The sequence below is a fragment of the Ursus americanus genome, chromosome 16 (genome assembly GCF_024610735.1).
Source record: "Ursus americanus isolate L20-20 chromosome 16, mUrsAme1.1.p, whole genome shotgun sequence".
Lineage (NCBI taxonomy): Eukaryota > Metazoa > Chordata > Mammalia > Carnivora > Ursidae > Ursus > Ursus americanus.
This window is the reverse complement of record NC_142142.1, coordinates 2216540-2229235: the sequence shown is the minus strand read 5'-3', so window position 1 is coordinate 2229235 and position 12696 is coordinate 2216540. Positions and strand designations below refer to the sequence as shown.

Here is a 12696-nt window from a genome sequence, read left to right as displayed (position 1 = left end):
GGGGCGGGGGTGGGTGGGAGGGGCTCCCGGCTTGTTTGGCAATGCTCTGGCCGAGCTCGAGGGCTGGCGAGAAGAGGCTTTGGCTAGAGCAGTCCTCTGCAAGCATGGGCAGCTTAGCTCCTCAGTGTGCCCCTAGGCGCCTGGTTCTTAGGACAAAAGTTAAGTAGAGCTGGTTTATTTCTTTACCCTAGATTTGCAGTGTTTATGTGGCCCAGCTCCTCGGCTCTGCCTCTGTGGGAAACAGCAGTTGCGGGTTCTTACCAGAGGTTTTTGTTGGTTAGTGGTCAGGTGAAATTCGACAAATCTTTTAACTAGCCGTGAACAGGGTGACTATAGGTCCAGGGCGGTCCCGGTTTATGCCTATTGTCCTGGCATCATTAAAGCTCCCGCTTCGCAAGCTGCCTTAGTTTGGACCGTGAGTTATCTGACCAGCAAAGCCATAGAAGGTACAGAGTGGTTCTATAGGCCACGTCTTCTAAAGGTCAGGATGCCTCCATTCTTCAACATGCCTTCCTTCCCGGGCCTAGGTTTTTAGAGCGTGTGCACCGCTGGTCTTGGCGCTCACGAGGCGCTTTCTGACCGGCTCGCCCACCTGACATAACCAAGCACGGTCCCGGGTGACGCCCTTGTTTCCTAGAACGTTTATCCACCCCCAGGCTAGGACTTCATGCTCTGCACCACAGTGCTCAAAGGTCACCGAGGACCTAGTACCTGGGGGCTGATCAAGTTCACAGCCTAGACCAGTTCTGAGAAGTAAAGCCCATAAGGAAAGAGCACACATGACGACAAAAACCAGTCCTATGATTCTGGTCATCCTGGGTTGTATATACACATAATTGTCATCCCTGAAGGATAAAATAATTCTGGAAAAGTCCAAAAAGACCACTCATCTAAATGACCAAATACATCAAAATTTCTGAAACAGAAATATGTTAATATATCCCAGCTGTATGAGCCAACCAAGCGTGAGGGCGCGGGAGCCATCCTGCGCTCCTAGTGCTTCTGGCAGGAGAGAGCTGCATAAGCCAGTTTCTCCCAAAGATTAACATTCAAAATAAAGAGTTGGTTACACACACCTCACATACCGGCCTCATAAAAATACCTGAACATCCACATATTTCCACACTTGCACTGTTTTGTCTGGCACGGTGCTTTCTGCCAAGAATGGCCACACTCCTCCTCGGCCCCAGTAAAGCTTCTTGGAAGTACTTTGGCAAAAATGATCTTTATGTTCCTGGGGATTTGGGTCCACGTCTCAATTACAGCATAAAACCCTGTACAATAAATGAGCTACCACCCAGTGAGTGGTTAGCGTGGAAGGGCCGACGCTGCTTTACACGCCCTGATGATCACATTTAATCCTCCCGCCCCCACCCGGGAGAGCAGGACTTCGACTCTCCTCTGTCAGGAGGAAGCCAAGGCTCGGGAGGGCTAAGGAGCCACCACGCGTCTACAGATAGAACAGGCAGGGATGGAATCATGACCGGTATTTCTCTGCCTGCAGAGTTCACAATCACGAGCTCCTTTACAGTTAACCATTCATTTAAAAAAAATTGGACAAGGCTCCCACACTAAACGTTTTTGTTTCTTAAAGGCAGGAATTGAGGCTCTGTTCCTACTGCCCCGCTCTGGGCAGTGTCTGCTAAATGAATGAACGAATAAGCTAGAAAGAAACACACATCTCTAACAAGGGAACCATATATACTAAGGCAAAAAAGAAGGAACCAGGGATCCAGGACTCCTTATAAACCAACCCCTCATGGTGAAAGAAGGGAAGTAACAGGGAAAATGATGTCCCGGAACAGTAAAGAGCACCTACATTGTTTTTACCTTGAGCATTACACCACACCTACATGACTTCCGTACGTTTCAAACCATACTCTCTAAAGTCAAAGGTCCCACACACCGACGGATGTGGTATACTTTCCTACAGTCACCTTCAATGACTTTTCTCCGTAACAAGAAATGTTCATTTCATTAACAAGAAATGCCCAGTAGTAGCTGACATGTTACCTAAATACGATCCCATAACCTTCTGACAGCAGTCTATATGCTTACGTTTGATTTCAACTATTTTCCTGGCATTTTAGTCGACCAGGAACAATGGAACTCCAAAAGCCCTACTGACCTTTACACCATTTCTTAGTTTTCAAGTCTTCCACGTTTCGTGACGAGGAATGTTCTCAGGAATGTGTCCTCTTCAAACTCTCAGGTCTTAGATGTAAACTACATTCATCCTGACTAGACAGGATACGTGGGTGCCATCTTATCTCAAGACAACACAGGACAGGTGGCACCTCAGAGATTCAGCTATTAGTTTGGTCAAAATCCTCCCAGTCTTAACCAACCTCCTCCTTTTCCCAGCTTCCTCAAAACACCCAGATACCTGAATACAGAAGAGTCTCTTCCCCCGGGCACTGCTATAGGTTCTCTGCAACGGACACACACTGCAACTTTCCTTTCGGGCTGGCACTGTGTCTGTAAGCTCAGTCCTCTTCATTTCTGTTTCAGTTCATTGGCAGTAAGAACAAATTTCCCAGAGGGCACAGCATTTAGCAACAGTTTCTAGGCAAGGACTGTCCTCAAGTACATGGGTTCTCTCCCTACCCCTGGCTCTGGCCTGAGTGTCTCATGGAGAACCAGCACCCTTACGCTGGCTTTCGTGTCTGCAGGGCAAGGATTAAAGCCTCGATCTAAAGCTTCCTCTGGCCACTGAAGGCCAGAGGTACAAACGTGCTTCCGGGCTGGCAGCTCCGTGAAACAGAACAGGGATAAAGGAAGCTAGAGACCCAGCAATACCAGAGTAACAGTCCCCAGCTGGTCTCTGGGCTCACTCACAGGTTGCTGGGAGCCTTCGGCTACTCTGGAGAAAAGCGGGTACCCGAGGCAGACACAGTGCCCCTAAAAAGGCCCACACTGTGAGGAAGGGGCTTCAGTTCACACAGCAGAGTCTTACCCTGCTCTGGCCCCATCATACCCACTAACAAAACGTTCTCTTCTTGAACCCAGGGGACCACTAACCTGCTCAAGGCCCACAGAGTAAGGCATCTTGGACTCTGTAATCTTCACTTTCGCAGCCTTACGTCCTCATCATGTGTAAACTGCGGTTTGTTCACAGGTAAACCTTCTGCTACTCCTAGCACGAAGAGTCAGACCTCTGCCCCTGAGTGCACAACAAAGAGTTACTCAGTGGATCGACTCTGCTGGAGGAAAGGCATGAAGAGATAGAGCGAAGCTGTACTGTGTTCCTACTAATTGCTGTGGTGTTTTACAAGGTGACAGGTGTGTGAGCACCAGGAAGGATACACGATATCCATGGTAGTGGCCTGATTAGCTAGGGTATTTAAATACAGGATGAAGTTCAGGGCACAGGGCCAAGGATGAAATCTGAGAGAGGAGAGAAAGGTCACCTTGGGACTAGAGTAATGGATACTTCCCCAAACCAGCTGTTTTCAACTCAAAACCCTGGGGGTTCCGCTTCCTCAACATGCCACCTGTATGTCCTTTATCAGGGCTGACGCCCAGGCCTTCATCTCTGAAGTCTTGGGGCCATCCTTCTTCGGTGGCTTCCTCTTGCTCGGGGTAAGTGTCCGCACTGAATCCAGCATTCTCCGCCAAGACCGCAGGATCCTCTTCTTCATGAAAACAGCAGGAACAGGTTTGTGGCTTTGGGTCCCATGAGGTAACAGAATTCTCTTCCTGGGCTCTGGGGTCAGTGGGCGTTTCCCAACGCAGATGGTCTGATTCCTCACCTCCCAGCACTCCCATTCTTTCAGCTAGTTCTTCGGCAGAGGGCTCCTTAGGGTCAGGGTAATCCACCAGGACTGTTTCTTGCCTACACCTGATGCAATCTGAAAGGTCATAAATTGGGTAAGTCTCTTCAGGGTAACCTAGAGAAAAAAGTAGCACAAAGTCTTACAAAGAATGTCGCTCAACAGAACGTATCAGGCTCAAAGAGGCTTCTCAGGCAGCCGCCCTCCTATCCCAACAAACCCATTCGAGAAATCTCTAAGATGACTCTAACAGTTCTAAAGTTTTACTTGCGTAAATTCTTAGCAATCTGGCAGACTATCCCAGTGTTTTCTGGATACAAACCAGCTCAGAAGAAAATCCCTTCTCAAGTGCTGGGTGGTTAGGGCAGAGGAGAAGTCTCGCCCCTCTGGCTTCTGCAGTAGTGACGAAGATTAAACAACAGGAGCCTTCAGTTAAAAAAAAAAAAGTACCAAACACCAGATGGAGAGAGCATAGCTCGAGCCTAATGTTTATAATTTCTATTTGGATCCATTTCCAAATCTTCCTGGGGGCAGGGGGGGGGGGAGGGAAGACTAAGCTCTTTGGGGAAAAAAAAATACCCCAAAGGCTTCGACTGATTGAAAGTGAAATGGCTTGCAAGTGTCAGAGCGAGCACCCTTCAGCAAGACATGCCCAAGATCCCAAAGGACAAGCGCTGCGTTTGCACGAGACACCAACCCCACTGTTGGCTTCTTAGTCTCCACAAAATGGAACAAAAGAAGACAACAAACCAGTAAACAAAATGAATAATACTGGTACTGAATCCCAGCTATGATAATGAGAAAAGACGAGATGCTGCCAAATGAAAGCATGAAAGGAGATAAATCTGTGGCGGGCACGCAGCGCCGGAGCGGCAGACGGGCCTCGCTGGGGCTCACGTGCCGGCGCTGGCACGGCAGCCGCGCGCCCTACGCGATGCGAGAGGCCGGAGCGTCCAAAATCCACTTGCACACTGTGATAACCGGCAATTCAACCCTAACGCACACCACTTTTTGCCTGCAAATTCTGAAAAGCAGGGGTCTTTTTGGATGCAGTGGAGAGTGTGGACAGACATATTTTAACATCATTTACTGTTTGGGTTTTTTTTTTGTGTGTGATTATAAAAGTCATACAAACTCACTACAGAAAAAATTTTTGAAAACAGACAAGTTTTAAAAAGAAAACACAAGTCACCCAGAATCCTACCACTGATAATAATTTGTTGTATTACTTCTGGCCTTTTTATCATATATAAACATACTGTGTGTAAAACGTTACACTGATTTTTTTCATTCAGCGATTCTATCATGAGCTGCAAAATACCCCATCGCACGGCTACATAACTGACACGACTGGCCGCGGCTCTTCTGTAAGACGAGTAGGTTCCTCCGCCTTCCCCTGACTCTAAGTAACATGGCAGTTAAGAGCTCCGAATATCAATCCATTTCCCTATTTCTTTAAGACAGACCGCTAGAAATGTGAGAACAAAGGGATAAGACATTTTCAAAGCCTGTTCTCACGCTCCATCAAACTGCTTTCCAGAAGAATGTATATTCTTCTACCAGTGACGTAAAAAATTGTCCATCTGATCACATCCTCCCGTCACTGCCAGTAGCACGGGCAGAATCTAGCCGAGGCAGCGTCGCCCGCTGGCTTAACCCACTGCGGACGGAATGCGGGCTAAAACAAGCGTGGCCACCCGAGGCCTCACAGCCTCCTTGGTCAAGGGAGGGGCTGGAGAAGCTTACTTGCTAGTTGGCTCCCAGCCACTGAGTACTTCAGAGAAGTCCATTTTCTAGCATATTCCTACCTCCTCCCCACACCAAGGACAAAGCTTACCCGTGGAGTCGCATGCTATCTGCTTTGGTTTAACAGGGGAAGGCCTGCTAGGGAAAACCTGACAGTGACTCACACGTGAGCTGCTGAGGGAGCCCGTTAACAGCCCACATCGCTGGTTATCCAAGAACTTCATTAACAATATGAGCGAGCTATCAAACTCACTGATCCTGCGAGGGAGTCAGCAGGGGACCCAAACTAAGCAAACAGTGTAAACAGCCCAGAAAAAAAAACAACAGTCAAGGCTGGAAACAGGAGTTAATATCAATCAAATTGTACCGGATACTCCCAGTAATATTCAAAATGCAACTGCACTGATAAAACCCAGCTAGACTTCAATTTAAAAAGGGGAGCAAACAGGAAATAAGAGGTATTAGAAATAGAAAATATTTAAACTTGAGAAAGGTAGAAAATAGATTAAAATGGACATGGCTAAAAGCCAAATTAGTATATTAGAAGTCGAAGTATAGAAATTCTTCCAAGACAAAGGTAAATATGACCAAAAAAAAAAAAAAAAAGGAAATTGTGAGGAAAAAAAATACAGACTGCATTGAAAACTGATCCAGGACAACCAATCTCCAAATTACTGGAATTCCAGAATGAGGGCAGAGTAGGTTAAATGAAAGCAATAACCAAAAAAAAGTTATAAAAGAAAATATCACTTAGCTGAAGAAAGACTCAAGTCTTCAGATGGAAAAGAGTCACTACATGCTATCGGCAAAAACACTGAAAAATCCACATACACCCACAGGCTCAGTTATGTACCAGTGAACCCGCCCAAAGTCAAATGTTTAAGTATTAAAAGATTTTATGTTTCCAGCCAGAAAACAAACTAAAAACAGATTGCCTATTGAGAAAAAGAATCAGACTGTGATAAGATTTCTCATTTTCAACATCAAATGAAAGATAATATAGCAGTGTTTTCAGACTTAAAAAGGAAAATGGCATGATCAAATAATTATTTGTATAAAGGTGGAAAATGGTGTGTGTGGATACCCAAGGACTCAGAAAGTACACAAATCTATAAGGGGGTGAGAGGGTAGGGGAAGAGGTACTTAAAAATTCTGACAAATACAAAAAAAATTTTTATAATTTGAGAAAGAACATACTGTATATGAGAAAGTGGTGAACAATGAATCAATATGAATTATCAATGTAAACTAATTATTGATAATGTGGTTAGAAATTTAATGCCATTGTTGAAATACTTAAAACAGGCTAATATATTTGAAAGTTAGTATCACTTGGAGCTAAAATTCTATATAATTTCAACACGACCTAAGAGGAAGACAGAAAATAAACATGATAAAGATTTTACCTTATTTGGGAACAAGGTTATAGAAAAAGATTTGCAATTTAGAGGAGAAAATGAATTCCAATTTTCATTTCTTTGATTACTAGAGAGATTGAAATACTTTTTAACGTTTTGTAGCAAGATGCATTTTTTGTGTACTGCTTACACAGAAGGATATCTGTTTTATAAATTACAGGACTGTATATATTAAAGGTATCAACTTCTCAGTCATTGGTCACAAATACTTTTTCTAGTTTAGTGTTGGCTTTAAATTGAGTGATATTCTCTAATCTACAGAAAGGAAAGGTTTTACGTATTCAGGCTACATTATCCTTTCCCTTATAATTTTCTTCATTGCTTTTAAAAAATTTAATTGCAGATTCACATGTAGTTGTAAAAAAAGTTAGAAATCCCATGTACCCTTTAACCGGTTTCTCCCAATGGTAATATCTTGCTAAACGATGTGACGGTACACAACCAGGATATTACTGACAGAGTCAATACACACAACATTTCTATCACAAGAATCCCTTATGCCCTTTTATTGCTACACCTATTCCCTCCTGCCCCTATGTCCTCCTTAACCTCTGGCAACTACCAGTCTGTTCTCCATTTCTTTTTTTTTTTTTTTTTAAGATTTTATTTATTTATTCAACAGAGACAGAGACAGCCAGCGAGAGAGGGAACACAAGCAGGGGGAGTGGGAGAGGAAGAAGCAGGCTCATAGCAGAGGAGCCTGATGTGGGGCTCGATCCCAGAACGCCAGGATCACGCCCTGAGCCGAAGGCAGACACTTAACCGCTGTGCCACCCAGGCGCCCCTGTTCTCCATTTCTATAATTTTGCCATTTCAAGAATGTTATATAATCACACAATGTGGAACCTTTTGGAATTAGACGTTTTCACTCAGTATAATTATCTGGAAGTTCATCGGGTTGTTGCATGTATCAGTTTCTTTTTACGGGGGGTAATATACTGAAGTATCAACGTACCAAGTCTGTCACCATCCACCTGTTGAAGGATGTTTGGGCTGTTTGCAGTTTGGGGTGCCTACAAATAAAGCTGCCATAAATATCCATGTACAAGTTTTGTGTGAATTTAAGTCTCAAGCTCTGTGATGCACGCCCAGGAGTACAACTGCCAGGTTGTGTAGTAGTTGAGGTTTATGAAACTGCCAAAATGTTTTGCAGAATAAGTGTACATCCCCACCAGCAACATATGAGTGGATCTAGTTTCTCCACATCCTTGCCAGCACTTGCTGCTGTTACTTTTTATTTTAGCCATCCTGATAGATGCGTGGTGGTTATCTCACTGTGATTTTAATCTGTGTTTCCCTAGTGGCTAATGATGTGTAACATCTTTTTGTGTGCGTATTCGCCATCTGTAGGTCCTCTTTGGTGAAAGTCTGTTCATATCTTTTGCCCATTTCCTAACTGGATTACTTTTTTACTGTCGAGTTTTGAGGGTTTTTTTTTTTTTTTTTTTTAAGATTCTATTTATTTGAGTGAGAGCGAGCATGAGCAGGGGGAGGAGCAGAGGGAGAATCAGACTCCCCGCTGGACCCTGGGCTCATGACCCGAGCCGAAGGTGGGTGCTGCACCGACTGAGCCACCTAGGCGCCCTGAGAGTTCTTATATACTCTCGCTATAAATCCTTTGTTGGATATGTGATTTGCAAATATTTTCTCCCACTGTGTAGCTTGCCTTTTCATTATCTTAACAGGGTCTTTTGCAGAGCCAAAGTTTTAGATTTTGATGACCTCCAATTTATCAATTTTTCCTTTTATGAACTGTGTTTATGATGTCAAGTTTAAGAACTCTTTGCTTAACCCCGAATTCCCAAGATTTTCTATGTATTATTCTGAAGAGGTTTAGTTTTACCATTTATGTTCATGATCTTTAGTTAATTTTCGTATAATATGTAGAAGTTGGTTCGAGGCTTATTTTTTGCTACAGATATCCAATTGCTGGTGCACCGTTTGTTAAAAAGGCTAGCTTTCCTCCGCTGAACTGCTTTTATACCTTTGTCAAAAATCAGTTGTATATGTTTGTGTGGTTCTGAGTTCTTGGTTCTATTCCTTTGATCTATGGGTCTATTCCTATACCAATATCACACAGGTCTGATTACTGTAACTATATAGTAAGTCTTGGAATCAGGTAAACTAATTCTTCCCACTTTTCCAAAATTGTTTATTCTATTTTCTCTGCCCCTCCATATATATTTTAGAATAATCTTGTATCCACACACACACAAAAATCTTGCTGAGATTTTTGGTAGGGGTTGCATTCACGCGTTTGTCAATGTGGGGATGGATATTTGTATTATGCTGAGTCTTCCAATATACGAGCATGATAGCTCTCCCCCTTTATTTACACCTTTGATTTCTTTCGTCAGTGTTGTATCGTTTTCAGCACACAAGTCCTACACGTTTTGCTAAATTTACACCTAAGTCATTTTAGATTAAAAATCTTGATACCAAATTTAAAACTGATATCAACGTATTCATTGCTAATATGCAGAAATAGAATGATTTTTGTATGTTTATCTTGTATCCTACAACCTTGCTGAACACACTCTGGGAGTGTTGTTTAAGTAGGCTCCACGCCCAGTGTAGAGTCCAACATTGGAGCTTGAACTCATGACCCTGAGATCAAGGCCTGAGTGGAGATCAAGAGCTGGACACTTCACTGACTGAGCTACCCAGGTGCCCCAACTCTGGAAGTTTAGAAATGGATTCCGTGGGGTTTTCTGCATAGCCAATCATGTAATCTTCTAAGAGGAGCAGTTTTGTTTCTTCCTTTTTAACCTGGAGGCCTTTTATTTCCTTTACTTGCCTTACTGCATTACTTATAATTTTTAGTATTATGCCGAGGAAGAGTAGTCACCCTTGCCTGTTCCCAATCTCAGGGGGAAAGCATTCACCTTTGACTATTAAATATAATGTTAGCGGTAGATTGTTGTAGATTCTCTTTATCAGGTTGATGAAATTCCCCTTCCTTCCTATTTTTCTGAGAGTTTTTATTATGACTGGATCTTGCATTGCTTCTATGCTCAAGAAACCCTTTCCTGCTGGAGAGCCAGTACATATTCATAACCACTTTTTCTACTCTTCAAAGTTTCCTCTTCTCCATCCCTAACTACTTAGTGTATCTGGAATTATTTCACTGTTAAATGTGTAGGCTCTTACTCTGCTCAAGCAGTGATGGAAACATGGGGACCCCTTTCTTTAAACAACTAGAAAACCAAATGAAATAAAGGAAGCGCCAATTTTCAAACATAAATAGATAGTATAGCATGATCCCTGAGAAAAGGGAAACAGAGCCCAGTGGTCTCACTAAGTTGGGAAGACAGACTAGAATTTAGGGAGGCCAGGGCAGCTAGAATTTACAGGGAAGAATACTAGAAAGAAAGAAGCTTTGTAGACAAAGAGCTTCAGGAATCTTCGGAGAGAACTCTTCATGTTTAGCTGAGTTCTGATCTGTGCATATACGTGAAGGAACTACCCAAGGCCAGGAAAAGAGGCACTGCATTAGGCCTAAAAATTGGGCACTCATACATAGCTGGGAATAGTACACGTTCCTACTAGCCAGAGTAGAAAAACACTGTAGAGCACTAGACAGAATTCTAAGAAGGGTATTGCCTTACTAGTGGGGCTAAATTAGCCAGAGTAGAGGCTGCTCGGACCCCATGCTCACGAATCTTAAAAACAAGCCTTAAAGGAATCCAACTGATTTCTGGTAACTGTGTGTTATGAAGAAGTCCAACAACTAAAGTACTAAAACAAAATCCAGAATCCAATAATGTAAAATTTGCAACATCCATCATCCAGTCAAAATTTACCAGGCATGCAAAAACAGCATGAAATTAGGGCCCACAGCAAGGAGAAAAATTAATCACCAGAAATAGACTCAGATGATAAGATCAGCAGCTAAGACTGTTTTAGAAGCTATTACAAATATGCCTCATATTTTAAAGAAGGTATAAGAATATATGAGAAATGAAATATTTAAGTGAAAGACATAAAAAAGACCCAAACAGAACATCTAAAAATGACAATACAATATCTGAATTAAAAATACATTAAATGAGGGGTGCCTGGGTGGCGCAGTTGTTAAGCGTCTGCCTTTGGCTCAGGGCGTGATCCCGGCGTTATGGGATCGAGCCCCACATCAGGCTCCTCCGCTATGAGCCGGCTTCTTCCTCTCCCACTCCCCCTGCTTGTGCTCCCTCTCTCACTGGCTGTCTCTCTCTGTCAAATAAATAAATAAAATCTTTAAAAAAAATACATTAAATGAGACCAAGAGCGGATCATACACTACTAAAGAAAAGATTAACAAACTTAAAGGCACAGCAAGAAAAATTATGTAAAATTAAGCATGGCATGAATAAAAACACATACGTGACCTATAGGGCAATTTCCAAGGTCTAACAAAAGTGCAACTGGAGAATCAGAAGTGGTGAGGAGGTAGAAAGACAAAAAGAAAGAAAGAGAAAGAGAAAAAGAGAGAGAGATATCATTAATAAAATAATGGCCAAAGTGGCTGGGGGGGGGGAATCAATCAAGGATCGAGGCTGTCACCTTGAGAAACTAGAAAAGAAACTGCAAATTAAACCAAAAGTAAGCAGAAGGAAGAGAACAGTAAAGAACAGAAATCAAGGAAATAGGAAACAGAAACCAAAATATAGTTCTTTGAAAATATATAAACCTCTGGTCAGTCTGATCAGGAAAAGATTTAAAGAATAAATTTCCAGTATCCGGAACAGAACAGAGAACATCCCTATACATTATATACATTAAATGAATACAAACAGCTTTATACTAATAACAAATTTGACCATTTATAGATGAAATACATAAATTCTTTGAAAGAAACAAGCTATCAAAACTCACTGAAGAAGAAATAATCTGAATAGCACTGTATCTGTTAAAGAAATTCAATTGGTAGTTATATAAGTCTTACCAATAAGAAAACTCTAGGTCTTGACGGTATCACTGGAAAATTCCATATTTAAGAAAAAAATAGAATTCTATACAAACTCTTCCAGAAAATATAAGAAGGAACACTTTGTAATACATTACCATGAAATCAAAACCAAAAAGATGACAAGAAAGCAAAAGCACAAACCAACATCCCCCATAAACACAAAAATAAAACGTCCTTAGCAAATTGAACCTAGCCACATAGAACATCATAACAAAGCAGAGTTTATCCCTGGAATGTAAAGTTGTTTAAACATTCAAAAAATCAATGTAATTCACTGGATTAACAGATGAAAACAGAAAAATATGATCTCAGTTAACAAAAGGCATTCCCCAAAATTAAATACCCATTTGTGATTAAAAACTCTTAGCAAAGTAACACTAGGAGGAAACTTCCTCAACCTGAAAAAGAGCATCCATGAAAAACCAACAGTTCATATCACACTAACAGGGAACATGTGAGTGCTTCTCCCTAATACCAGGAAAGCAAGGATGTCTGCCCTCACCACTTCTATTCAGTATTGTGCTAGAGTTTATGAACAGTGCAATAAGGCAAGAAAAATAAAAGACCTATAGATCAGAAAGTTAGAAGTAAAACTGTCTATTCACAATTTGATTCTCTATGTAGAAAATTCTTTGAAATTTGATCCTTAGAAACCTAAAGAAAAAAAAAAACCTACTAGAACTAAGTGTGTTTAGAAAGGTGACAGGAAACGAGGTCAGAATACAAAAATAAGTTGTATTTCTATATAATAACAAGCAATTAGAAATTTTAAACACATTCTCTTCAAAAATATGAACTTAAGCATAAGTTT

General features: G+C 41.9%; 1 protein-coding gene across 7 annotated transcripts in view; it reads right to left on the bottom strand.

The window, feature by feature from the left end:
- Positions 1-12696, bottom strand: part of RIC3 (RIC3 acetylcholine receptor chaperone) — a 48147-nt gene that overhangs the window by 1016 nt on the left and 34435 nt on the right. For 2 of the 7 annotated variants that reach the window (XM_087868059.1, XM_045783011.2), the window contains one exon: positions 1-3890. In XM_087868059.1, the coding sequence (XP_087724185.1) occupies positions 3418-3890 (473 nt within the window). In that variant the 3' untranslated portion in view covers positions 1-3417. The remainder of the gene's footprint in view (positions 3891-12696) is intronic. The other 5 variants (XR_015726912.1, XR_015726910.1, XR_015726911.1 and 2 more) reach the window with 5 other exon arrangements.